Source organism: Argiope bruennichi, chromosome 3, assembly GCF_947563725.1.
Source record: "Argiope bruennichi chromosome 3, qqArgBrue1.1, whole genome shotgun sequence".
In the NCBI taxonomy this organism is placed as follows: Eukaryota; Metazoa; Arthropoda; class Arachnida; order Araneae; family Araneidae; genus Argiope; species Argiope bruennichi.
The window spans coordinates 41,092,729-41,119,241 of record NC_079153.1 but is presented as its reverse complement, the minus strand read 5'-3'; the positions used below and the strand labels follow the sequence as shown (position 1 = coordinate 41,119,241).

The window sequence follows — 26,513 nt, the reverse complement described above, 5'->3', positions numbered from 1 at the left end:
GATAGCGCCACGACAGCTGCACGAAGCATATGTGGTCAAGGTCACTAATGTGGAGATTGCATTGCCAAGGACCGAACCCACGACGTTAGGGTCCGTAGCCCCGCAAAATAACCACTTGACAAAAGTGATCACCTCTGCCCGGAGGCTGTTAAGTGGCTTATGAAGCTACCACCACAAATTCTTGTTCCGCACAATATTTTTCTTAAATTTTAATAAGTGTATCATTGTACTTTAAATTTATTTTTTTATACAAATAATTTTCATGATTTCAATTTAAAAATTCATATATTGATTTTAAATGTATTTTGTGAAAAATGTTATCGCAGCTATATAAATAAAAGCAAAATTTAAAAATAAAATAAAGATAGATGAATCAAGTTCAAAATATTATCATATTAAGATGCTTCGGATTATAAATTCAAATCGCCTTAATTTTTTTCTCTAGAAAAAATCTAGCAACTTTCATTGAAACTGTTCTCAAGCATCACAAAAATCGTCAACAGACCTTGAAGAAAATCTATTTAGTAGACTAAATTTTTATGTGAAATGAACATTTACATTTTTCAGTTTTATTTACATAATATTTACTATGCACAATGGAAAGATTCATATTGTTACGGATTTCCTTCTCCGGCGGGTTGGCTTGATTAGTGGGTGTATGGAATGAAAACACAATCAGCAGGCCTCAGTAGAAAAAAACGACGTTTATTTACACGAAGACACTAATACAAAGACGACGACTACACGGACGACAAATATTTACAGCAGATATGAACACAGGAAAGCACACAGTAGCACACTACAAACGACAGTAGCCCACAAGTGGTAATCGTCTCCAGCACACGAAGTGGCCAGACAGAATCCAGAAGGAGAGGGGTTCCTCGGAGAGAAAGTCTCTCCAACGGCTGAACTTCTCGCTGTCTTCTCTCGCTTTAGCTACCGACTCACTACCTCTCACAGCTGGCTACTACACACAATATACAACGCTGCCTCCACAGTAGACAACAGGATTCGGCACACAGCAGTTCAGTACTCGCTCCACACAACGCTGGTAATTTGCAGCTGTTTCGATATTCTCTCGAAGACTTGTTACTATGTTTCAATTCACGACTATAACCACAGCTTGAGAGTGCCGGCCTTTTATAGATCTCGGTAGGTGGGACTAGAAGCTTCTAGACCAATCAGGCGTATCTAAGTTCCTAATGGACTGATGGAAAAAATTCTCAAAGTTATCCATTTTGTAGCCAAATTCTTCGCCAAGTAGCTAAATGGTCGCCAAGCTCTGGGATCACTGGCTAGGCATCTGGCAGCATTCAAATCAGTCTTTCCGGTGATAGAACCTATTCGTGCTGGGAAACAAAATTACAGGTTTGAAACAATATCTGTTTAGCATTTTGTCTTTTTTACTAAATTTTTGACTGACTTAAATTTCTAAAAAACGATCGAAATTATCATTTTTTTTATTATCAGTATTCATCCAATTTATAGGTATAATGACAAATTTAATTTTTTAAAAAACTATAATGTGTTTCTTTTCTGAAGAAAATGCGGCACTGTTATCATTACTAGCATCTTTTGAAACTATCTCGCGAATCTGTTTCTGAATTATGTGACCACATTTTTATCTAATGAACTTTAAAATTATGGATGTTTAAACAATATAAAGAAGAAACGCATTTTCTTTAATGTTATAATTTGATGTAGTTATAAGTTCAGTGCCATAAAACAATTTTCGCTTTATTCAATTTTCACTTTTTTATTCTATTTATAATTATTAAATTTACTTTAGTATGACAATGAGTAACAATCTATAAAGAAATTGTTTATAGATTGTTTGTTTTAGCAACAATCTATAAACAAATAACTCTTTGTATGACCGTGTACAAAATTGGATACAAGCCTACATTTTATAAAGACTATTACTAAAACTCATCTATCTAGAGTACTTCGCCTTTGAATTATCACGTTCGCACGTACTCAAATAGAGAAATCGACAGTTCAGTCAGTTGCCAAAGATTGTTCAAAATGAGATGCAATTCTATAATTCTAGGAATAAAGATTATATTCCAAATTTCAGCTATCTAGCTTATTGAGTAATTTAGTTATCGCATCCTCACGTACACGGATGAATGGTTAGATTTCTTTTTGATAGATTTCATCCCAAATTTGGCACAGATTTATAATTTTATTAAATGGTCCGAGTACTAAATTTCTTACTATTCCATTTCAGCGTTATAGCATTCATAGGATGACTAATGGATAAAATTCCAGAAATAGTTTCTGCAGACTTGGTAACAGATAAATAATGCTATTTATCAAAATCCCGAAGCCGAATTTTTTTGGCGGTTGAAAAAATTTCTCTTCGAGTTTAGGACAACATTATTCTCCAAGTAAATTCATTTTTTTTTTATTCTTTCTAAACCGACTTTATCTCGAATGTCATTATTAACGTCACTTGTTACGTGAACGGACAATAAATTAGGCATCTAAAATTTCACTAAAGTTTCATTATTTACGAAATATGCCCTCCATAAAACATTTCACTATTTTATAAATTTTTCTTTCTAACTCTTTCGCCAAATTTAAACTTTCTCTGTATCCGGAATAAGAGATAAAGCAGCCTTCAGTGAATAAAAGTTGTAAATTTTTAACTTGAAGAAAAAAGTGCAAACAGTGGTAATTCTTGAAATTTTGCTCGTTACAACTGTCATAAAATAACTTACTTCCAAGTTCATCGTTATCACCCAACCGCCTGATGCACACAGATAAGCGGCTTTCCTCAGACCCTTGTATCTTACCGTAAAAGAGAGTATTGCGTATCGTCGACATCTTAAAGCTGTAAAATAAATAACAAAAAGATGCAGCTGATTAGATAATTCAAAGACAATTCCGGGAGTTAAATTGTTATTTAATAAGGCAACAGTTACAGGAGACGGTCAGTTCGAAAATTAAAGGCATTCATTCAAATTTTTTGCGGAAACAAAATTTTTTTGGGCAAAAATGAAAACTTTTGTGGTTATTGCATTTTTTTCCTGCGCTCTAACGGTAAGTATACACATAATTTATGTATAAATAATTTAGTTTAGTTATAAATAGTAAACCTTAGAAATTTTATTTTCGAATTAGAGTTTCTTATCACTAGTTGGTAGAATAAATATAAAGAAATGTATTTAAAAATATAAAGAGGGAAACGATTTTTTTTAAAAATTCTACTTGATGAATTGTGTAATTTTAAGGTTTAATTAATAAGCAAGCTTTTGTTGAAACCGAATATAATGAATTTAACATTAAAAATAATTAATAAATATGTGTCATATTTTTTTTAACATCTTACCTGGTTTTGGACTACATTTTCAAAATTCTATCCAGTATATTGGTTTAAAGCTATTTATAAATCCGTTAGGCTCATTTAAAAATTCATAATATTAAAAATTATAAAATTATTCAACAATTTTTTTAAAGAATTTAAATTTCTTATAATATTTGAAATTTTATCTGGAATATTATTTTAAATTCATAAAACAATTTTTTCAACAAACAACAAAAAATTCATAAAACAATTTTTAAAAAAAATTATAACGATTGAAATTTTTTTGGATTATTTTTAAATACTTTTTTTAAATTCATTCAAAAATTCATAATATCATTTTGAAGTTATTTAAGATTTCATAAAAGATTGCAATATTTTTTAATAGAATTGGAAAAATCTTTTCTATTAGAGAGAGAAATTTACCGTTTTTGTAACAATTCAATAAAAACATCAGTTTATATAAAATTTGTCAGCTTTAATTTAGAAATTGTTAATGAAAATCTGAAAAATAAGGAATAATAATAAAAATAATAATAAAGAAATAATAAAAAAGACTATCCAAAGTGAACGAACTTTTGTTGATATACATGATATTCACGAAAAAAAGCAAGATTTTACAAATTAATTACAGACACATGAATTTTATGATCTTTATTTATTTTATCTCATTGTCACAAATTATGATCCTTTCTGAAAAAATAATTTTAATAAAAATGGATAGATAATAGTAAGATTCTATAGCAGTTTCTGTGTAAGACACAACTTTCGATATATAATCTTACCATTGACCATATACCATCAAGCTCCAGTTTTTAAAAAATAAGTCCAGCAAGAAGTCGCTGCATAACGAATTAGTTAGAATTTACAGCTATTTCAGTAACTGTATAAGAAATTGCAATGGGCATAACCCAATTTTAAAACCCATTAACGAGCCCAATTATGAAAAATAAATTCAACAAATTAAATAAGTAAATAGAGGTTAGTTAGAATCTAAAGCAATTTTAGAAACTGCGCAAGAATTACTATTTAGCTTCGCCTTTTAACGAAATTCATTAACTTAATAGCAACGAGTCTTGAATACGAAAAGTTCAGCAAAAGTAAAAAGGGGAATAAAGATTTTTTAGGATCTTCGTCACTTTAAGTAGCTGCTTGTATAAGTAGCCTTTAATATCTAATAGACATAACAACTTTTCATGCAGGCAGCCTTGGCAGGTCGTTGTGTAGAGCAGGAGGCATGTGCAGCTGGGCAGTGTTGCGCTGGACTCCCCTTTTTCGGAGGAATTTGCAGACCTTTGACCCCTGTTGGTATGTTTAATCGTCAATTGTTTTGTTTATGTAAAATCTGCTCCATTTTTCATAATTTATTATGTGCCGTTTTTCTTTTTCTATGTACTATTTCCTATATTTTTCATTTTTTACTACGTCTTTTTGCTAATCAAGAAATAAAAATAAATCTATCAGTTTGTGTTTACTTAGACCCTTAAGAGAAACTGATCGAAATAGGAGTTAGGATAGGTTGTATGTTAATTTTCAATATATTTGTCAATAATATGATATGATCACTATGTCTGTGTATTTCTATAAGAAACAAATTTAAAATGACATTTTTTAAAATATTAAGTATATGATAATTTTGATCGTCTGTTCCTTTTCTTTATTTATTGTAGAATATTGATGCAGTATTTTTAGTTCTTTAGCATTCTTGAACTTAAAATATTACTTTATCATTCGTTATTTTAATAGAATGTTTCATGTCTTTTTTATATTATTTTCTAATTTTAATAAGATTGTAATTTTTACATTATTTAAACCACTTTTATATTACGTCCATAAATTTTATGTGTTAATAAACTTTATAGATCGGAAAATAAGAATTATTTTAATATAAATTACCCGTTAATTATAGTAAAAAATTTAGAATTTTTGGGAGACTTGAAATACAAGAATTTGGCATCTTAAATATTTTAGGTTGTTTACTGAATATTCAACTATTGAACGACGAAGTTTTAAAAATAAAACTTCGGGCAATCTGTTTTTAACCTTTTTTTTAAACAATCATAAATTAATTATAAACAAATAGATTTTAAAATACGCTTTTTTAGTATATATTAAAAAGTAGAAAATTTGTTAAAAAAATTTGAAATCACAACAAAAAATTATTCAGAGCATGAGATATTTAAATACTCTAATAAGGAAAGGACATAGGTTGAAGAATAGTGTTTGGGATGAAATTTGCTTCAACTATAGTGTACCTATAGGATAGTCTTTCATAAAAATATTTAAGAAGCAATAGCCAGTCAATTCCGAAAAAATAATTTTCAAACTTACGGCATAGCTTGCTTCTTTAAAAGCATTTTTGAGAACTCTTTTTATTGTGCTTTTATGCGCCATTATTTCTCTTCGCACTACTTTATGGTGCTCTTTAAATTCCATTATTAAATATTCCTTTGATTTCTTAATTAATTGCTTCATTAACGAGAAAATATCATGTACATGATAAAATAAACTCAATAATATTATTACCGAGAATTTCTTTAAACATGCAATAAAATCTATATTTCTATTTAAAAATTTTCGTTGCTATGACTTCATGGCCCCAAGATCATTATCATTTGAAGCAAATCATTTATTGATAAGACAATAAATTGTTGTCACAAAAAGTATTCGAACATGGTTCCCTTTTTTTTTTTTCGAAACCAATTACAGTACAATAAAGTCTCAAATGCCTATCACAATAGAAGTATGTTCTCTATATGAAATATTGCTTCATATTAGGGATCGACTCCATAATTAAATGGATTCAAACTCTTTTTTAAAATCACAACATCCAATACCGAAAACATATCTAAAGTATTAAGAAAATTATATCTGAAGTATTAATAAAATAATATCTAAATTATTAATAAAATTTTATCCAAAATATTAATAAAATAATATCTAAAGTATTAATTAAAATAACTCAAATACGTATATTTTGTAACTTTGGGAATTTAGAAGCAAATGAAAATTTAAATTCCTAATGTTAAATAAGAATTCCTGTCTTTCCTCAATGAATCTTTGAAAATTATTATTATTACGAATTTAAATACTCGACTGTAAGACAAAATTTATGGATTTTAAAAATATATATTTTATCTTTTACTTAATTTTTAAATTTACAAGTTAAAAAAGTTTGCATCGAAACTGATAAAATTGTGATACCATTCGAAAGAGCAAGATCTAAACAATCACTATTTCAAATTTTATCTATTTCTGGCAAAGAGTTGTAGCAACAACAGAATGCTTTCAAACAGCATGATCTTGGCAGCTCTTAGAGAGCATCGTATTCCTACGATAGATCACTGGCTAAAAATAAACACGCCAAAATAGAAGGCGAACAAAACATATATTTCAGCGATGCTTAATATTTTTCCTTTTTCAAATAAATGCCGAGGTGAGGGGGGAAGAATCAATTCATGTAAAAGATTCTATAAACATGTAATATTTACGTAAACATTGTAAATGACCCCTAATGCACATGAATTTATATATTTTAAAAAGAGACAGTCTGTATAGTATTTCTCGATGTATATAATTTTTATATATTACAAACAATATTAAGTGACCGGATACTTCTTTGTACAAGTTGTGCAAATAATATTCGCAGAGCATATACAATCTGTGGAATAAACGTAAATGATCCCTATTCATTTTTTTCAGGGGGCAAATGCAAGGTTGTTGACAAAATTCTTCCAATGTTTGGAGACTTTTACATAGGCTCATGTCCATGTGCCGAGGGATTAGTTTGTGTGCAGATTGGGAAGAAAAAGGTATTGTATTCTCTCCAAGCTAATTTACCTACTTACTATTCTTGCTAGGAATAAGTTCCAAACTAGAACAGTTAGAAACAGCTTCGGGCTGATTGCATTCAAATTCTACTAGAAAAAGTTTAATTACTTTTTAAACAAATGTAAATGAGTCGGATCGTATTATGCAAGTCAAGTGAGTCGAGTCAGTTTTAGACTCCATTGCGCATATTTCAGAAAGAAAAAGGTCATGATGATGTTGGGTAGAGAAGTCATATCACTGACTCTCCGGCCCGCCCGAAGGCACACGGATAAATAATACTGAATGACCAGACCGCCGCAACAGCAACACTGGCGGGAACTGTAGTTGAGTCCTAGGGCCATAACCGGCCCCGGTACAACCCTTCCCGAAGGAAGTATGTCCCGTCATCGATGGGAGGAGCCATATCACCCACCTTTTTGTGTACCCTCCAGGGTGGCGAGATCCAACCACCATACCGGAAGCATCTCATCCTCATTTCGAGGTGCCCCCCCCAGGGATTTCTTGGGTAGAGAAAGACCAATTTTAGTTAGGTCACATATAGTATGCGCTGCCCAATTTGTCGTATAACTGTTATGAGCTATTTTTTTTTTTCATTTTGTACTGCAAAAATTAACTAAAAATGTTTTAATGTTATGAAACGCAACAAATATTCAGAATTGGTGCATCATTTTCTTTTTTAAGGCTGTACATAAAAAAAAATATTTTTCAATTTGATTGGAAATTGAAAAACATATATTTTTTATTTATTTGGAATGCAAAATTAAGCTACTCGGTCCTTGATTTGATTATGTTTTATTTTACACTTTATGTTTTATTCTACACTTTATGTTTTATTCTACACTTTTTTCTGTTTTATTCTACACTTTAATTAATCCCTTGCAGTTGTGAGTTGACTAATGATATTTATACTGGATTTTTAAAATTTAATGGATTAATTTAGTTTCTTATTCCTATTCATATTTATCAGACTCATATATTTATATAATAAATTCAATGTTTTAAAATCAAATACTTAGTTTGAATTTTTAAAATTTAATTACTTTTTCCTTAAATTGAATTGAAACAGTTTAATTTCTGAATCGCATCGGCTTTAAGGTCATGTCACCGCATCTTTTGAAAACTTATTTCCATAATTTTAACTACTGACATCGATCTGATTGCCTGAATAACATCACGATTCAATAGAAATGAAAATTTAACATTTTCTTGGGAATTCACTGTCAAAGAAAGAAGAAAATATTTGTATCTAATGCATAACATTCTAGAAATTGACGCCATTTGCCTCTCTTTTCTTTCAGCAGAATTCACACTTATATGGTTATCAATCAATTTTCCGGTAAAATTTCGAAAACGTCCAGAACTAGAAAATTTCGACTGAGCTGTTTAAAAGAACAATGAAACACATAATTAATTGTTAACAATATTTTGGCATCACTTTGTGGAATCACAATATTTATAGTACTCTTTTTAATATTGTTGAATATTTTTAGAATAATGGGATCTGTCAGGCACCTCCACCTCCACCAACCACAGTTGCACCAGAACCTCCTGTGACATCTGCAGCACCAGAAGTACCTGAAGAACCAGCCAGCAGTGCTGCACCAGAAGTACCTGAAGAGCCTGCTAGTAGCGCTGCACCAGAAGTACCTGAAGAGCCAGTTAGTAGCGCTGCACCAGAAGTACCAGAAGATCCAGCTAGTAGCGCTGCACCAGAAGTACCTGAAGAACCAGCTAGTAGCGCTGCACCAGAAGTACCCGAAGAGCCAGCTAGTAGCGCTGCACCAGAAGTACCTGAAGAGCCAGCTAGTAGCGCTGCACCAGAAGTACCTGAAGAGCCAGCTAGTAGCGCTGCACCAGAAGTATCTGAAGAGCCAGGTAGTAGCGCTGCACCTGATGATAGCGATGCTTCAGTCGAAGAACCTGCTTCAAGTGGAGAATCTGCCTCAGCCGAAGAACCAGCTTCAGGTGGAGAATCTGCATCAGCCGAAGAACCAGCTTCAGGTGGAGAATCTGCATCAGTCGAAGAACCAGCTTCAGGTGGAGAATCTGCATCAGCCGAAGAACCCTCTTCAGGCGGAGAATCTGCCTCAGCTGAAGAACCCGCTTCAAGTGCAGAAACTGCTTCAGCCGAAGAACCAGCTTCAGGTGGAGAATCTGCATCAGCCGAAGAACCCACCTCAGACGGAGAATCTGCATCTGCCGAAGAACCCGCTTCAGGTGGAGAAACTGCTTCAGCCGAAGAACCCGCTTCAGGTGGAGAAACTGCTTCAGCCGAAGAACCAGCTTCAAGTGGTGAGACTGCTTCAGCCGAAGAACCAGCTTCAAGTGGTGAGACTGCTTCAGCCGAAGAACCCACTTCAGGTGGAGAATCTGCTTCAGCCGAAGAACCCACTTCAGGTGGAGAATCTGCTTCAGCCGAAGAACCCGCTTCAAACGGAGAATCTGCTACAGCCGAAGAACCCGCTTCAAACGGAGAGTCTGCTTCAGCCGAAGAACCCGCTTCAAACGGAGAGTCCGCTTCAGCCGAAGAACCCGCTTCAAACGGAGAGTCCGCTTCAGCCGAAGAAGCCGCTTCAAACGGAGAGTCTACTTCAGCCGAAGAACCCGCTTCAAACGGAGAGTCTGCCTTAGCAGAAGAGTCACAGAATTCTGAATCAGCTGCTGCAGAGCAAGAACAACCAGCAGCCGAAAGCGCATAAATTTCGACATAGGGAATTTCCCGAAAAAATGAAAATGGGACTACTTAACAATTTGAACTATTCACCTCACCAGAGGTGTACGAGCAATAAGCTTTTTTAAAAAAAATATTGATTGTAATTAGTGTAAATAATGTACATCATGAATGCCTCGCTATTTCCAAAGCATTGCCCTTACAGATTGATGTTTTTATAACATTAATTGTAATAAAAATAAAGATAATAAAAAATTACTTTTTTTATTATAAGTCTGTGTTTTACTATCTAATGTGTATAGCTAAAGAATATGTATTTATTTACATTATTTCATAAAATGCTAAAACAAATCAGAAAAAAATCTTTTATAAAATCATTTGATGCTATTGCTAAATCTTCTGTGTTAAAATAATCTGTTTATTTATCATATTGAGCATTTTTTCATACTGTTGAAAAAAAGTAAAATTCAGAAACAAAACGGTGCAAATTTTTAAATGTCTCATAAAAAAATTCTTAAGTAAACTATTTATATATAATTTCTCTTGGGACATATTTATCTTTCTTTATTAAACGGAAGGCATCAAGTGTTTTAATAGAAGAAAGAAATCAAACAAATAGCGTTCAACTAGCCATGATTTTGTTAAATTATTAAAACTTCTAATAATTCCGAACATGCCTCCTTAAACTTTTATTTTTAATTAGGAAGCACTATACATCCTTTCATAATGAATCAGAGAATAAATTTTCTCGGCTGTGATTCCATCAGATAATTTTTAGCACGAACTTGGAACAAATAAAAGTAAACATTAGTTAATTTTAAAAAGCCATTTTAGACTTATGTACAGATTTTAAATGAAATAATTTTACTACCAACTGTTTTCTTTCTTAGCTGTTTTTGCTAATAAATTAAAAAAAAAGTTGTTCTACTATTAGATTTCTTTTGTCCTTCCCTTAATTAGTGTGTTTTATTTTATGGCCCTTCTTGGGATAGTGACTCCTATTTTATGAAATTTTGCCTTAGAAAAGGCCTATTTATAATCAAAAATTTTTAAATAAAATCTATTGATATCATTTATCTGTCATTATTTTTGCTTTTTTCGTATTAATTGTCGAATAAATTTTATAAATACTATTTATAGCTTTAGAATATATGAATTTTTAAATAATATTTGACTAAAATTTTCAATTTATAATTAAATTCAGAAAGGAAAAGTAAAGTATGAGGAAAAAAAATATTAAAAATTTGTACTTAGAAGAGCATTTAATTGTTTTTTCAAATAGAATTTTGTAGAATTTTATTTCTTTTTAAATTTAGTTTGGTGACATAATATGTTAAAAGCAGATGAAAAGAAAAAATAAATGTGGTCCGAAGAATTCTCCTTTGACATTTCATCACCAATTTTTCTACAGAAATCGCTGAAAGTTTTAACCCCAAGAGTGTGATGTGTCCCTACATTTGAAACTTTTTAAAAATGAAAAAGACTATTTTTGAAATTATATCAGTTTACCTGTGAACTCGAAAACTCGACACCGAAAGAGACTGCAGAAATTTCTATCAAAAAGGAAATAAATTTTAAATAGAAAACATATTGCAGAAATTTTATACCAAAATTTCAGATATTTGTCAAATTGTGGACAACGAAGTGTGATATTGAACAAATTGTGGTACATCTGAAGGCTGTTTGACTGTCTGTGAGAGCGTGAACAAAAGAATTCATAAAAGCAAAGAGTTAGATTAGTGATACGCTGACTATGCCTGCATGCTTAATGCAACTCGTTTAAAAACTCCTTTACAATCCACCATAGATTTTAAACATTCTATATTAATTTAAAATAATATCATAACCAGTACTTCCTGATTTGAATCAGATAGATTTTGAGAAATTTTTAGAAATATGTTCATAATTTCATTACATTATTATTAGGTTGTTGGGAAAGAAATTTCGTTTTTTTTAATGAAAATGAAAGACGATTTTCTTAGGGTGAATAATTATTTTATTGAATTATTATTTTATTGAATGTCCATCCCAAAAGATCTAATACCTTTTGCCATATTTCTAGCAGTAGCATGATTCTATGCTCATAAATTTTTGTTCTTTTTTTTGCAAAAAAACTGATCTAGGTGATTTTTGATATCCTCATTTGAAGTAAAGGTTACACTGTCTGAGAAAATTTGTAGAGACCAGAACAGGTAATAATCAGAAGGTGCAAGATCTGGAGAATATTTATATCCCATCCGAATACCTGTACATCCCATCCGAACAGTAAAAGCTTTTGGCGAGCTACCAAACTTGTATAAGTCTTGCATTATCTTGGTGGAACACTACAGGTTTACTATTGATCAATTCTGAGATTTTTCCATTTAGCAAATCATTCAATTTGTCCAGTTGATGACAGTACACTTTAGAATTAATGGTTGCGTTATCTGGTAGAAGCTAAAAATGAGATTCTTTGAAATTCCACCAAGCAGAAAGCATCATCACTTTTTTTATGAGTATCGGTTTTTGAAGTGCTTTGAACTGGTTAATCCTTTTTACTAAATGATCTCTTGTGTTTAACATTATTGTATGCAATCCATTTCTCGTCCCGGTAATGATGAGCTTCAAAAATGGATCATTTTCTAGACGTTTGGGAAGAAAATCACAGACATCAACGCGATGGCACACATTTCTTTCCATGAGAAGATGAGGAACCCATATTGAGCTTTGAGATTAAATATTGGCGTTTCAAATTTTTATGAATGCTCAAATTCGGTTCATTTAATCTCTCAGCGATCTTACGAATTGGTATTTACCGAAATGTATCACTTACTGCCTTTATTGCGTCTTCATCAACTGCAACTGACTTTCCAGAATGTGGCGAATTTTCAACATCAAAACTGTCGGATGGAAATTTTGAAAACAGTTTTGGCACGGCCGTTCTGTCAGTACATTTTATCCCTAACAATCATGTAAATTTTCCTTGCTTGAACAGAATTTTTACCTTTCCAATAGTAAAAAAGCAAAATATACCGAAAATGCTGCTTTTCACTTTTTATATTTGAAAAAGCACCAACCAAAAACTGCTGTGTAGAATGAATCAAACTTTTTCATAAGCAAGCCTCGTTATATCAGCTAATAAAATATATAATGACAATGCGGCTTAACTATGAAGTTGGCCGCGAAAAAATGTCCTTTATCGGGAAAAAAACGAAATAAAATTCCGAACAACCTAATATTTAAGATTTTTTTGAAATAATTTATTAGAATCCTTGCTGAGTTTATCAAAATTTTTGATAAATTATATAATCCTTGCCGAAAAAATAAAGACTGATTGAGGTTTTTTTTTCTTACTGGAAACTAAAGAAATTTGATCATTCCTCAGATATATAGACTAAATATGATATTTTTTATTAATTCAACCATGCAAGATAAGCACAAATTCTTGCTTTGATTGTAAAATGTTATAATCTTTAACCTGCTACTCCGACCCACTTGAAGGTACATGGAAAAATCTGAATGACCGGACCACCGCAACAGCAATACTGGTGGGAATTATGGTTAACTCCTAAGGGCCATCACCGGCCACGGTTCAACCTTTCCCTTGGGAGTACGTCCGTCATCGATGAGAGGTAGCTGACCCCTACCTTTTTCTGTACCCACCAGGGTGGCGAGAACTAGTCACCATATCGGAAGCCTCTCGTCCTCAATTATGAGATGCCCCCCATGGGTTTATAAAAAGTTATAATGCGAAAATTATTATAATTATTCGCATATTTGTTCAAATAGATTGTAAGTACTTTATGAAGTTTTTCATAAAACTACGTACTTCGGCAAATACAATGCGTGCTCTCTTAGTAACTCGAAGAATATAAAATTATTAATCCGGTTCCTGCCACCTACCCTCTTACATATCATCTGTAAAGAATATTTTGCCTTCAGTTCTTCATCGTCTGCTAACGATATGGCTAAAGCGGTATCTTTGATCGTGTTACAATCGTGTCCACGTTACCACGGAAAGGGGGCCTGAGCACCCGAGGGCAGAAGTTTGACTTCTAGCTCATATGAAGATGAAACTCACACATTCGCTTGCACAACCCTTTTTTACAGGGGGGCACATTCACACACCTCACAGATAGAACACAGATGAAGAACAACTATGCCCAAACCGGGATTCACGGACCGGGCCCAGATCACGGGGAAGATGCGCTACCCCTATGCCGGCGGTAACTTTGATATATTCCCAAAATAAAATCAGGGAAAATGGTTGCTCCAAAATTTTCTCACATACTCTCTAACAGAAATATTATTCCCCTTCTTGGTAAAAATAGTGAAGTTTGGGTAAGGTAAAGATTACCTTGCACGGTATTGACTTACAATAGTTGCGAAATATCAACCTTTGCCATGAATTTATACTGAATCGATCGTATAATCCTTGGCGAGCTTCTTGGCATTAATCTCTGGCATGTAAACAGGGAGGAATGCCAAGTATAGCATCCGAAAACAAAATTTGTGTTTTATACCCGTTTTTCCCAATAGATTGAAATCAAAATTTGACACAGAATTACATTTATAGTCACAAAATCACAAATCATCTGATTTAAATACATTAAATATATCAATTTAATGTATTTAAGCACTTGTGTTTTTGAGCTTTCGTGCTTACATGCTTCTGAAAATGCAGACAGACAGACGGTTATGCCCTTGTTGGATTTGGTTCAAAATTTGTCAGTGTTTATACTATAGATACTTAAATCTGTATACCGAATTTATCTATATAGTTTGCTCTATTTTGTGTTAATTTATGTTCGAAGATCCTGAACGACATATTTTCCATGAACAGATTTTGCTAAAAAATTGAAAAAAAAATTGAAAATATGATAAAAAGACCATATATTAAATTACATACGTCTAACTCAAAGTTTTATTAAGTTATCTTTTCACAGACAGACAGACGGATGGACAGATAGATAGACATAAGGCTAAAAATGTATTTTTGTGCCCAGGGAGATCTATAACGCCGAGATTCGTTAAAACGGCGAATTCGAATTTTTTGACGATTCCAACAATTTATTCCCCGTATATGTGAATGTAAAAATAACATCAATAGAATATTTCTTTTCATACCATCTATCCTTTATCCTCAGGAGGATTGCGTCTGACATTGTCGGCAAGCACACTGAAAACAAGTGGGTGGCTTCATTTCAAAAACACCAACGGAAACATTTGTCTTTTTTTCCTTCTCGACACCATTTCAAGGTAAAATGATGTCTTCCTTAAAGATTTACTACCGATTCACTCTTCACATAAAGAAGTATTTTTCGAATTTCAAAAAAATCGGCCAAAAGTAAATTATCCAATGCAAAATCATTTTATTCAATAATAATGGTTAATTTAACCATTTAACCATTAAGATGGACAAGCTTTGACAGGTTGCACCCAAATTTAATACAAATCTACATTTTTTTGTAAAGATTATATTCTAAAATTTATATATCTCGTCCGTCAAGTAGTCAGCCATTTGATAGTTTGCCTGAAATTTGATGCTAATCAACAATTTTAGAGATAAAACTAATGCCAATTAAATATATAAAGTTATATGTATATAAAGCGTTATATATAAAGCTCATTGTGTATAAAGCAATGTATATAAAGTTCATTGCACAGATGGAATATCGAGTTCACGTGTGTAAGAATGGAACGATAAATGCTCCGTTGATGGATTTCCTACAAAATTTGGCAATTTTAATTAGCAGACCACTTAATAAATTTCAATCATTTAGTCTTTTCCCTTTCGAAATTACTATATTCAATCGGAACAAATGCAATAGACCAATTCCAAAAATTGATTGCTATTGGTTTTTAACTCAAGGATAACTAAAATGGGAAAATATATCAAAATCTTAAGGTCGAAATTTTTGACGGTTAAAATGCTATTTCTTTGTTTATTAGAAAATAGAAAGAGGTGATGTGAGAATTTTATTTGGTCTGATGAGGTCAATAAGATGACATATCACAGATATAGTTTATAAGCTAACCTAAAAAAAAAAGTTCAATACTTGAATTTCAGTCCAAACTATTTCCTTCAAAATTTCATTTTTTAGACACTTTCTAAATTGACATTATTTTGAATTTTCCATTAACATTATTACATTAGCAAACTATACATTTATACATTACATTAGCAAACTATAATTTGTTGATAAAATTTCGACAGTTTATGTGCTACAAAGTACAAAGAAGTCATGTAAGAATTCTATTTGATCTAAGAAGGTGACTAGGATTACTTATGGTTTAAACCAAAATGCGGGCCAACTTGAATATTAATTATGATTATTTTCATGCAATTTATTCTATTTGATCTGAGAAGCTGATTAGGATTACTTATGGATTAAACCTAAAAACGGCCCAACTCGAATTTTAACTATGGTTATTTCCAAAAATCAATTCTGTTTGATCTGAGAAGGTGACTGGGATTATGGATTAAACTAAAAGTGGCCCAATTTAAATTTTAATTAGGTTATTTCCATGAAATTCCATTCTTTTTGAACTCTGAAGGTGACTAGGATTGTTTATGGATTAAACCAAAAAGCAGCCCAGCTCGAATTTTGTTATTTCTACGAAATACCATTTTTTAAGGTTCTCTTTAAACAGGTCTTATTTTGAATTTCTTTATTAATGTTATTTATTTATCAAACCGAAATTTTACCATTCATGTGTTTTTATTTTTCATCATTTACGAAACGTATCCTCCATAAAGCTTACCAATATTTTAGAAACTTCTCTTTTTAACTCCTCCAACAAGTAATCTGTACCCGGAATAACAGATAAAGCAGTCTTCTGTGAATAAAAGCTGTAAATTTTTTCTTGTAGAAAAAAGTGTAAACAGTAGTATTTCATGAAATTTTGTACACTACACCTGTCATAAAATCACTTGTTTTCAAGTTCATCTTTGTTTCCCAACCTTCTGATGTAAATAGATAAGTTTTTTTCTTCGTATCATAATCTGACTACAGCAAAAAAGTGTCTTATTTTAACTCTGCGACCGTGGACATATTGGATATCTTCTACGGCTTAAATCTCAAAAATAAATAACAAGAGAATACTATAGATTAGATAATCCAAAAATCCGGGAGAAAAACGTTATTTAAGAAGAAAAAAGTTTTTGAAGGCAATCATTTAAGAAGTCAAAAGCATTTATTTGAATTTGTGTGGTAGACGAATTTTTCAGATCAAAATGAAAACTTTTTTGATTGTTGCGTTCTTCTCTTGTGCTATAACGGTAAGTAAATGATATTTATGCATTTTGAGGATTATTTTAATTTTAAATATCCAATAAATTCTTTTATATTTGAAATTTAGGTAGTATTCGTTTCCTGTTTGGTAAAAGAACAGTATTTAAAACATTTTATCAAATTATGCTCTTTATTAATTGAGCTGTAAAATGCTTTTAAACAAGATGGATTCTTTCTTAACATCGAAACGATACTATGCATCATAAAAAGGTGTGCAATTTCAAAGTTTTTAAGATATTTCATTTAACATTTTTATCTAATCACATAAAATACAATTTCTTCAGAAAGCTTCCGTAATGGTTGCACTATTGTTTAATATTTTTGTAAAGTCAGTAAAATGTTCTATCTTCAGCTTTCTCGTACACTTAGACAATAAGTCATGTTATGTGTTTAGATAATTAGGAGAAAAGAGAATATTGGAACGTTGGAAGTTTTAAACAGAATGATAATTTTGATGCAAAACCTCTTCTCAAAATTTCATTTGCTACACTTATTACGCTTTTCAGCTAACGAATTCAATGGAATTTAAATTTACAGAAAATTGCAGACTCTGTACGAAATTTAGTACCAATTTACTACTATGGTGATGAAATAGTATGTTAAATTTCAACGATCTATTTCATTCCTCTTTTTGAATTATCGCGTTTTTATGTGTATAGATGGTTAGGCAGGATTTTTTAATGGAAATTTGATACAGTTATGCAATTTAGATAGATCAAGGAGCACATCTTAAATTCCATCTCACAAGATCTTTGTCTTTTCGAGTTATCAAATTGACAGACATATAAATATAATTTCAAATGTGACTTTTTTTCCTTCGCATGGAAATCTACAAATCAGCGATTCATTTTATGATGATTTGTGATATTTCTTGCTTCGTTTTTTCGTATACGAGAAAGAAAAAAATTCATGACTGTAAAGTAGTGAAATTTTTCATTTGTCTAATCTCTAAGCTTTTTTCCTTTAATAAACCTTGCTGTTTTACTTAAGAAATTTTTACTGAACTTTTAAAAGTAGGCATTTATCGTATTTTAATGCGAAGTGAAATTGAATCAAGCTAGTTTTTAATTTGAGAAATTTTTTTGCAAATATGTGCAATTTACCGGTTAACAATAATAATCAACAGTTCATACCCTTGACGTTAAAAAACGGTGACATTAAAAAGTAATAAAAGTGATGCTTAAAGCAGAAGTATTATTATATAGTTTAGTTAACCATGAAAATACACACAGATAAAAAAAAACACAGCTGAAACATTCGCATACCACCTAGCAAATCTAACCACAAACACACCATGCCATCTAGCAATACCATAATCTTTAGAATTCTTTAACTTTACATTAACATTACTTTAAGCAGATAAACTAGATATTAAATTCAAAAAAAATATTGCTATATTTTTGCGAACTTTTATTTTATGGAGAATTTATATTTTAAGAATTGCTTTAACCTTCATCTTCGTCAATACATCTCTAAAATTGGTTATACTAGACATCAATCTAAAATATTTAAACTTTTAATTTAAAAAAATTATTTTAGATATACCTAATTCGAAATTGGCAAATTGAACAGTTCGGAAACATCCATGTAGCAAACGTAAAAATATCAATAATATTAAATACAAAGAATTCCTTTTTTTTATTATTGTTTCGTCTACCCACCGCCTAAAGTATTTCGACATCAACTTGTTTTACGAAACATCAGCCATTTTATATTTGTCGAAGGACTAAAGTATTTCATTTGTGGTGTCCCTGAAAATCCTTTAAAAGATCACGCCTACCTCAATTTTCTCGACCAGGATCACTGATGAAAGCTGAGAATCCAATAGTTGAAATCCGAAAAAGAGAAACAGCGTTCATTTTCAAAGAAAAGAAAGTCGCTCTACCATTCGCAACATTTATTCACGATGATAAAATTGCTTCCGACTATTTACACTTTGTCCGAATCAGAATATGCAAGGTCTTGCCGCTTGACAAAAAAACAAATGAGCAGTTATTTATAAAGAAAAATGTATAAAAGAAATGATCTAAAATATTTCATTTAAAATAGTAATTATGTGCAAATGTCCATTCGAACATGTAACTGGCTTTGAATTTATTTCCATTTAATCCTAAATAATGTTTAAGAGTTCTGGCAGCGGATGTCTGCTTTAAATTGGTGAAAGGTAATTTCGGTAATAATTTCGTTTAAAATTTTTCTGTAAATGTAGAATTTCTGTAAGTGTAGTATATTCCATTTCCTTCCTAAAACTCCATTTCTTTTCTTTTTTTAATATTATGGATCCTTTGTCATAGACATCTTTCTTGTTTATTCTTAAAGGTAAACGATAATAATTTCATTCAAAATTATTTTTTTAAGTAGAGAATTTGTCATGTATATTCTATTTTCCTACAACTTTGCATCTTTTTCTTTAATGTTATGTATCCTATTTCACGGACATCTTTCTAGTTTTTTCCTAAACGATTCAAAAAATACTAAGCCTTTCTGGAAAATGAAAATAGACCCGATTTCGAAAGAAATTTGTAGTTATGACACAATTAATTCCCATGTGGAAGAAGAGTTGCGTAATTACTTATTAAGAATATGCAGAAGAAACATAACTTGCAATAATTTATTTCACGGACATCTTTCTAGTTTTTTCCTAAACGATTCAAAAAATACTAAGCCTTTCTGGAAAATGAAAAATGACCCGATTTCGAAAGAAATTTGTAGTTATGATACAATTAATTCCCATGTGGAAGAAGAGTTGCGTAATTACTTATTAAGAATATGCAGAAGAAACATAACTTGCAATAATTTATTTCACGGACATCTTTCTAGTTTTTTCCTAAACGATTCAAAAAATACTAAGCCTTTCTGGAAAATGAAAATAGACCCGATTTCGAAAGAAATTTGTAGTTATGACACAATTAATTCCCATGTGGAAGAAGAGTTGCGTAATTACTTATTAAGAATATGCAGAAGAAACATAACTTGCAATAATTTAAATAACAAATATCCTTCTAAACCATCTGAATTCCATTAACAAGGAACCTCGATTACGAAAATGTCAACAAAAATAAATACAAAGATTGAAATTTACCAGAAAATCCTTAACAATTTAAATGACAAAGAAATAAGAAAAAGGTTTTCGACATAAATTCATCACAAAACCTATTATTGCCATTGCAACTAATCCACATTATGGCAAGTTCAGTAAAATTAGTTCTTATTCACAGAAATTTAAATAACTGTGCAAAAAATAGCAACCCAGATTACAAAACCATTCCAATAGAGATTACATAACCCTATTACAAAACTCATTCGATTCATTCGAATTCACAGAAATATAAGTAACTGTAGAAATTACCAATAGAGATTACATAACCCTATTACAAAACTCATTCGATTCATTCGAATTCACAAATATTTAAGTACCGTGTACGAAATAGTAACTCAGATTACATATCGCCATTATCAAACCGATTCACTTCATAGCAATGAGTCCCAGTTATGAAAAATTTCTCAAAAATAAGTAAATAAGTAAAAATTAGCTAGCATCTAAAACAATTAAAAGACATGATGTAGTATTATGAAAAATATTCAGAAATAAAATTTACATATATAATTGTAAACATTTTTTACAGGTAGCCTTAGCGGGCAGTTGTGCTGAACAAGCTGCCTGTGCTGCTGGTCAGTGCTGTGTTGGACTCCCGTTTTTCCAATTTTTAGGAATCCCTGGAGGAATCTGCAGAGCTTTGACACCCGCCGGTATGTTATTTTTTTAAAACAAATTCAGTAATATTAAAATATGTTCAGCAAATTTGTATCTGTGAATCAAAATTGGGAAGATTTTTTTTTTTTTTTGAAATTGGAAATATTTAGTAATCAATTGTTACTTCGTTTTTTTTCCCCTTCACACAGCTTGCACGACTTTGTTTTGTCAACTTATTGCTCTTAAAAACAGAGGGACAACTTTATAATCCTTAATCAGTTATCTATACCTTTCCTTAATTTTTTTAATGTAGTTTCAGCATTAATTTAGTATTTTCTTTATTCATGTGACAAAAAAAAAAATTCATTTTCAGAAAAAGAAAAAAAATTAAAATAGAAATGATGATAGCTATGAATATCAGTACTAATATATAAGTCATTTCTGCTTATTTTGTAACTAAAATTATGTAAAAAATTTGATATTTTTTTTATCTCAGGTATTAAATTATTTTAATAAAGTTTATTGATTTTAGCACCTTTCCAGATTTTATTAAAAATAAATCTATCTTCCATATAAAATAAAACTGTATATGTATTTTAAAAATTATAAAGAGAGAAGCAGAGTTTCTACATCGATGTAAATTTATTTTTAAATTGAAGAACAAAATTAAAACCTGTCGAAAAACTCATAATATAGGATTATACAATATTTTAATATACTTTATACATTATTAACTAAACAATCACTAAGTGACATTTGTTTAAAATAAAACATAGTTGTTATAATAACCGTTAGAGCTACTTGTGGAAGACTGATTAACAACCAATTGTTGAAATCATTAAATATTTTATAATTTAATCACACAATTTAAATACCCACTTCGATTTTCTTATAAATGCATAGTAACTTAACTGGCCTGTTTGTGTTAAAAAAAACTGGATTTTCTTTTCTGTTAGATAATAAAATTATTACTTGTCAACGATTGTAACCAATGAAGATTTGTCAATGAGTTAACATGTTCTTTATAAACTGTTAGCATGCCTTAAAAATAATTTAACTTTGCTATGAATTGAAATTGAGATTCTCAGTATAATATAACTGCTCTATAAGATCCTAAAAAAATAGTGTATCTAATGAGTTTTGGTCAAATCCATCTACATAGAGAGTCAATGTGCGAAGAAAGTAAATATCATTGTTTCCTTGCTTAGTAGAAAGGAACAGTTAATTCTAGTGCTAATCTAAATCCTGTGGTTCATCGTGACCATATGACAAACATAATTTGTATGAATTTTCCATTTGTTAGTTGGTTCCTCATTGAAATACTACCTATTGCAATAATTCCCATGAGAAGAAGAATGTGTTGTACAGAGGATAAAAATCCCCAATGAGTTGACAGATCTAAGCAATAAAAACTAGATATGGTAAAAAAAATCGAAATTTTTGTTTCCCCTTTAATCTCAAACCCCGGGGCGGCACCTCGAAATGAGGATGGCATGCTTTCGGTATGGTGGTTGGATCTCGCCTTCCTGGAGGGTACACAAAAAAAGGTGGGGGATCTGGCTCCTCCCATCGATGACGGGACGTACTTCCTTCGGGAAGGGTTGTACCGTGGCCGGTGATGGCCCATACGACTCAACCACTGTTACCGCCAGTGTTACTATTGCGGCGGTCCTGTCATTTAGTATTTTTATTCGTGTGCCTTCAGGCTGATCGGAGAGTCAGTTATATGATTTCCCCTTGAATTTCTTATGACTGAAGATAGAAACATAATTTCATTAGGTGAATTGCCACTTTATCATAACGAATAAATTTTGCATTGAAAGCTTTCGGATACCTGCTATAACATTAGAGTTAGGAATTGATAAGTGATTTAATTTCCTAATTACGGATACTTTTTAACTAATTTATGATATTTCGTCAGAAAGCTTTCATCAGTTAGATTATCTTCTACTCTCTTTTACTTTCATAACTCCAACTGTTTTGGAAGAATTAAAGAAGCGGAAGAGAAGCAAATGAAATCTACCGATAGGAATTTTTTTTTAATATGACTATTTTTTGACTATGACTATTTTTTTAATAAGAAAATTTTAATTTTATTCAACCCTCTACTATTACTCTTTTTATGATTTTTTTTTCTAAATCCTATCGCTTAACAGGGTCTAAATTGCTAGTTTCAATCCAAAATAATTTTATGTTACTAATAAGATGCAAAAAGAAAATTATTTCAAAAATTATATGCCTTTTAATCTTTGTTTTCATATGTGCTTATAAAACTTTGCAAATTTACTTGTATGGTCCTATATTACAAGGTCTTTTTCATTTCAAAACCATCGTACATTGGAAAGACAACAAGAAGATAATACAAATATTTTTAAATCATCAATACTCCAGGTACTAAATTTTTACTACATATTTTTAGGAGGAAAATGCAAAGTGACTGACAAAGTTGTTCCACTGTATGGAGACATGTATGTAGGCTCAACATGCCCATGCGAAGAGGGATTAGTTTGTGTTCAAGTCAAAAAGGTAACATGTCTTTCTTCGAGCTATTTGTTTCGGCATTTAACTAAACTACATTAAAATTTAAAACGAGTTTCACGTTACGAACTCTTATAACTGTTTTAGATTGATTGTGAACAAGTGATCTAGAAAAAAATTCATTTTTAACGAAGTACAATGTAGAAATAAATAAAGTAATAGCACACTGCATTATAAGATGCATCATAATACTATTTATTTCTGATTAATAAAATAATAAGTGTAGCTAAGTTACTTTTGTCACTTAACTACCATGTCACATGAATTTAATTTTATTCTCTATTTTTCGATTAAAGAATATTTACTTCTTGTTTTATCATACACTGCAAAAATGAACTAAAATTTTTTCATGAGGTTGTATTCACTAACAAAGTTCAAAAATTATCTTTAGTGTTTAATTTCTTTTATAGGCTATAATGCAAACACAAAACCTTTTCAATTTATTCCCCCTTTACTTTAGCAGTCTATCACAAATCTCACAAAAGGAATTATTATCAAGGTTCCCATAGAAGCGAAAATTGAGCAATTTAATGAAATTTTGCATTACAAATAAGAAAAATTTTTTCCTTCAAATGTTTAAAATTCTAGAACTTAATGTTCCTTTTAACTTTGTCCTTACCATAAAATTCCCACCTGTTTAATTATCGATTTATCCTACAACAAAACTTTAAAATAGTACCAAAAATGAAAAATCGACTGAACTGTTTAAAAGAACAATAAAAGTTATGATTAATTGATAATAATATTTTGGGATAACTTTGTAGAATCACAATATTTATAGCAGAAATTTTAACATTACGGAATATATTGGTTTAGAACGATGGAATCTGTCAGGCGCCACCACCTCCACCAACCACAGTTGCCCCTGAACCTCCAGTGACATCTGCAGCACCAGAAGTTCCTGATGAAAGTAGTGCTTCTGATGAAGGATCTGCCTCAGTCGAAGAACCTGCCTCAAGTGGAGAATCTGCCTCAGCCGAAGAGCCCGCCTCAAGTGGAGAATCTGCCTCAGCCGAAGAATCCGCCTCAAGTGGAGAGTCTGCCTCAGCCGAAGAACCCGCCTCAAGTGGAGAATCTGCATCAGCCGAAGAATCCGCCTCAAGTGGAGAGTCTGCCTCAGCCGAAGAACCCGCCTCAAGTGGAGAATCTGCCTCAGCCGAAGAGTCTGCCTCAAGTGGAGAATCTGCATCAGCCGAAGGGTCTGCCTCCAGTGGAGAATCTGCCTCAGCCGAAGAACCCGCCTCAAGTGGAGAATCTGCCTCAGCCGAAGAGTCTGCCTCAAGTGGAGAATCTGCATCAGCCGAAGAACCCGCCTCAAGTGGAGAATCTGCCTCAGCCGAAGAGCCCGCCTCAAGTGGAGAATCTGCCTCAGCCGAAGAGTCTGCCTCAAGTGGAGAATCTGCATCAGCCGAAGGGTCTGCCTCCAGTGGAGAATCTGCATCTGCCGAGGAAGCCGCATCTGATGGAGAATCTGCCTCAGCTGAAGATTCTCAAAATTCTGAATCATCTGCTGCAGATCAAGAAGAGGCAGCAGCAGAAAGTGCATAAATTTCGATTTAAGATATTTCCCGGAAACCAGAAAATGGATTTATTTGACCATATGAACTATTTGCTCCAAAAGAGTTGCAGGAGCAATAAATTTTTAAAAACTTTTATTGAATGTAATTAATGTAAATAATGTATGTCATTCAGCGTCTCATTATTTCAAAAATATTGTAGTGACAGATTGATGTTTTAATAACATTGTTATGGAGATAGAGATAATAAAATGCTCATTTTATTATTATATATTTGTTTTCTTGAGATATATTTGTAGCCTAAAGTTATTTTTTGTTTATATTATGTTAAAGCTTGTGAGAAGAATCAGGAATTTGTTTTAAATAAAAGGTTTGATTCATGGACTTCTATCTCCCATTTTTCCTCATATAGGAAATCGAGAAATAAGAAAAATAAAACAATCGTCGGTGTTTTTTACTCGAAGATTTTAATGCATCTATATAATTTAAATTTCCTTGACCAGCAGAAACTCATTTTTACTTTCTCGTATATTAAATCAGAAAATATTTTAATCGTCAAAAAAAATTTGAACTCTAGACTTCGATATATTTCTACGTTTCAAACTTTCTTGATTCCCCAAAACATACTTTTGAAATGTCTGTCTCTCTGTGAGTACTTAATTCAGAATTACTTTAAGCAAGATGGATGAAATTTAGCACATGGCCTCTACTACAATTCTGTAATTTATTATATTTTGAGCGAAATCTAGAGTTCATCCATTCATACGAAGTCTGTCTGTCTGGCTGACTGTTCGAGTGTAGGTGAACACAATAATTACAAAACACAAAGAGCTGGATAGACAAAATTTAGTATATAGATTTATCATATAAATTTTAACATTGCTTCAAATATTGACTCAAATCCGTTGAGAGCTTAATAGTCTGTTGACCTATTTTCGTATATGCACATGATAGCTCAAAAATGTGATGACTTGAATAAATGAAATTTGATATGTAATCTTGTTTGATATGTGAGTCAGTCTGGGTTTAAATCGATCATAAGAAAAAGCATCAAAAGTGCATATTCAGTTTTCTTAATTACAGAACGAAGTGTAAAACTCACATGTGCGGCACCTTAATAATAATAAAAAAATATGAGCACCCATAACGCTTAAATATCACCCAAGGTCGAAAATTCTATGCGAGAAGGGAGGGAATAACGGCTTCATTAGAGAGTATATAAGAATATTTCAAGGAGACCACCTCCGCTTGTTTGGATTTTATCCATAAATCTGTGATTACGAGAACTCAACAATGCAAAGAATTTGTAAAAGGATATTTAGAATCTTTATATCAAAAATGCAGATATATCTTAAAATCGGAACAAAGTCCAACAAAAATGGTTTAACTCCCTGTGAGCGTGTGAACACCAAATTAGAAAAATGCAAAGATCTTGATTAATGATAAGCAACAAATTTTAATATGAAGTCATCTTAAAATAGAATACTCACATCTATAATTTTGTTGATATGGCAACCAAACGTATAATCGATATATTTTTTTTATAATTCATTAATTCAGGAAGATCGGGATGGTGATTTCTAAATTCTTGATAATGTCAGATGACATCAAGGTCAAAAAACAATTTGTACTAGAATAAATAGGCACTGATCATGTACTCTAAATATTACTAAATTCCCTG

General features: G+C 31.5%; 2 protein-coding genes across 2 annotated transcripts; both read left to right on the top strand.

The window, feature by feature from the left end:
* The first annotated feature begins 2,887 nt into the window (after positions 1-2,887).
* On the top strand, positions 2,888-10,082 carry LOC129963746 (uncharacterized). The gene is made up of 4 exons (XM_056078281.1): positions 2,888-3,045; positions 4,510-4,615; positions 7,010-7,119; positions 8,629-10,082. The coding sequence occupies exons 1-4, from the start codon at positions 3,001-3,003 to the stop codon at positions 9,835-9,837; spliced, it is 1,470 nt and encodes a 489-aa protein (XP_055934256.1). The 5' UTR covers positions 2,888-3,000; the 3' UTR covers positions 9,838-10,082.
* A 6,768-nt stretch (positions 10,083-16,850) lies between these two features.
* Positions 16,851-25,216, top strand: LOC129963972 (serine-aspartate repeat-containing protein I-like). The gene is made up of 4 exons (XM_056078610.1): positions 16,851-17,070; positions 20,710-20,833; positions 23,197-23,303; positions 24,132-25,216. Exons 1-4 carry the CDS (start codon positions 17,026-17,028, stop codon positions 24,861-24,863), a joined length of 1,008 nt encoding a protein of 335 aa, XP_055934585.1. The 5' UTR covers positions 16,851-17,025; the 3' UTR covers positions 24,864-25,216.
* The last annotated feature ends 1,297 nt before the right edge of the window (positions 25,217-26,513 follow it).

Bases quoted from the DNA above. Each gene is read 5' to 3' on its own strand.
- LOC129963746 (XM_056078281.1), top strand. From the start codon at position 3,001: ATGAAAACTTTTGTGGTTATTGCATTTTTTTCCTGCGCTCTAACG. The intron at 3,046-4,509 runs GTAAGTATACAC...CTTTTCATGCAG, and splicing joins TTTTTTCCTGCGCTCTAACG to GCAGCCTTGGCAGGTCGTTG. The intron at 4,616-7,009 runs GTATGTTTAATC...CATTTTTTTCAG, and splicing joins CAGACCTTTGACCCCTGTTG to GGGGCAAATGCAAGGTTGTT.
- LOC129963972 (XM_056078610.1), top strand. From the start codon at position 17,026: ATGAAAACTTTTTTGATTGTTGCGTTCTTCTCTTGTGCTATAACG. The intron at 17,071-20,709 runs GTAAGTAAATGA...CATTTTTTACAG, and splicing joins TCTTCTCTTGTGCTATAACG to GTAGCCTTAGCGGGCAGTTG. The intron at 20,834-23,196 runs GTATGTTATTTT...ACATATTTTTAG, and splicing joins CAGAGCTTTGACACCCGCCG to GAGGAAAATGCAAAGTGACT.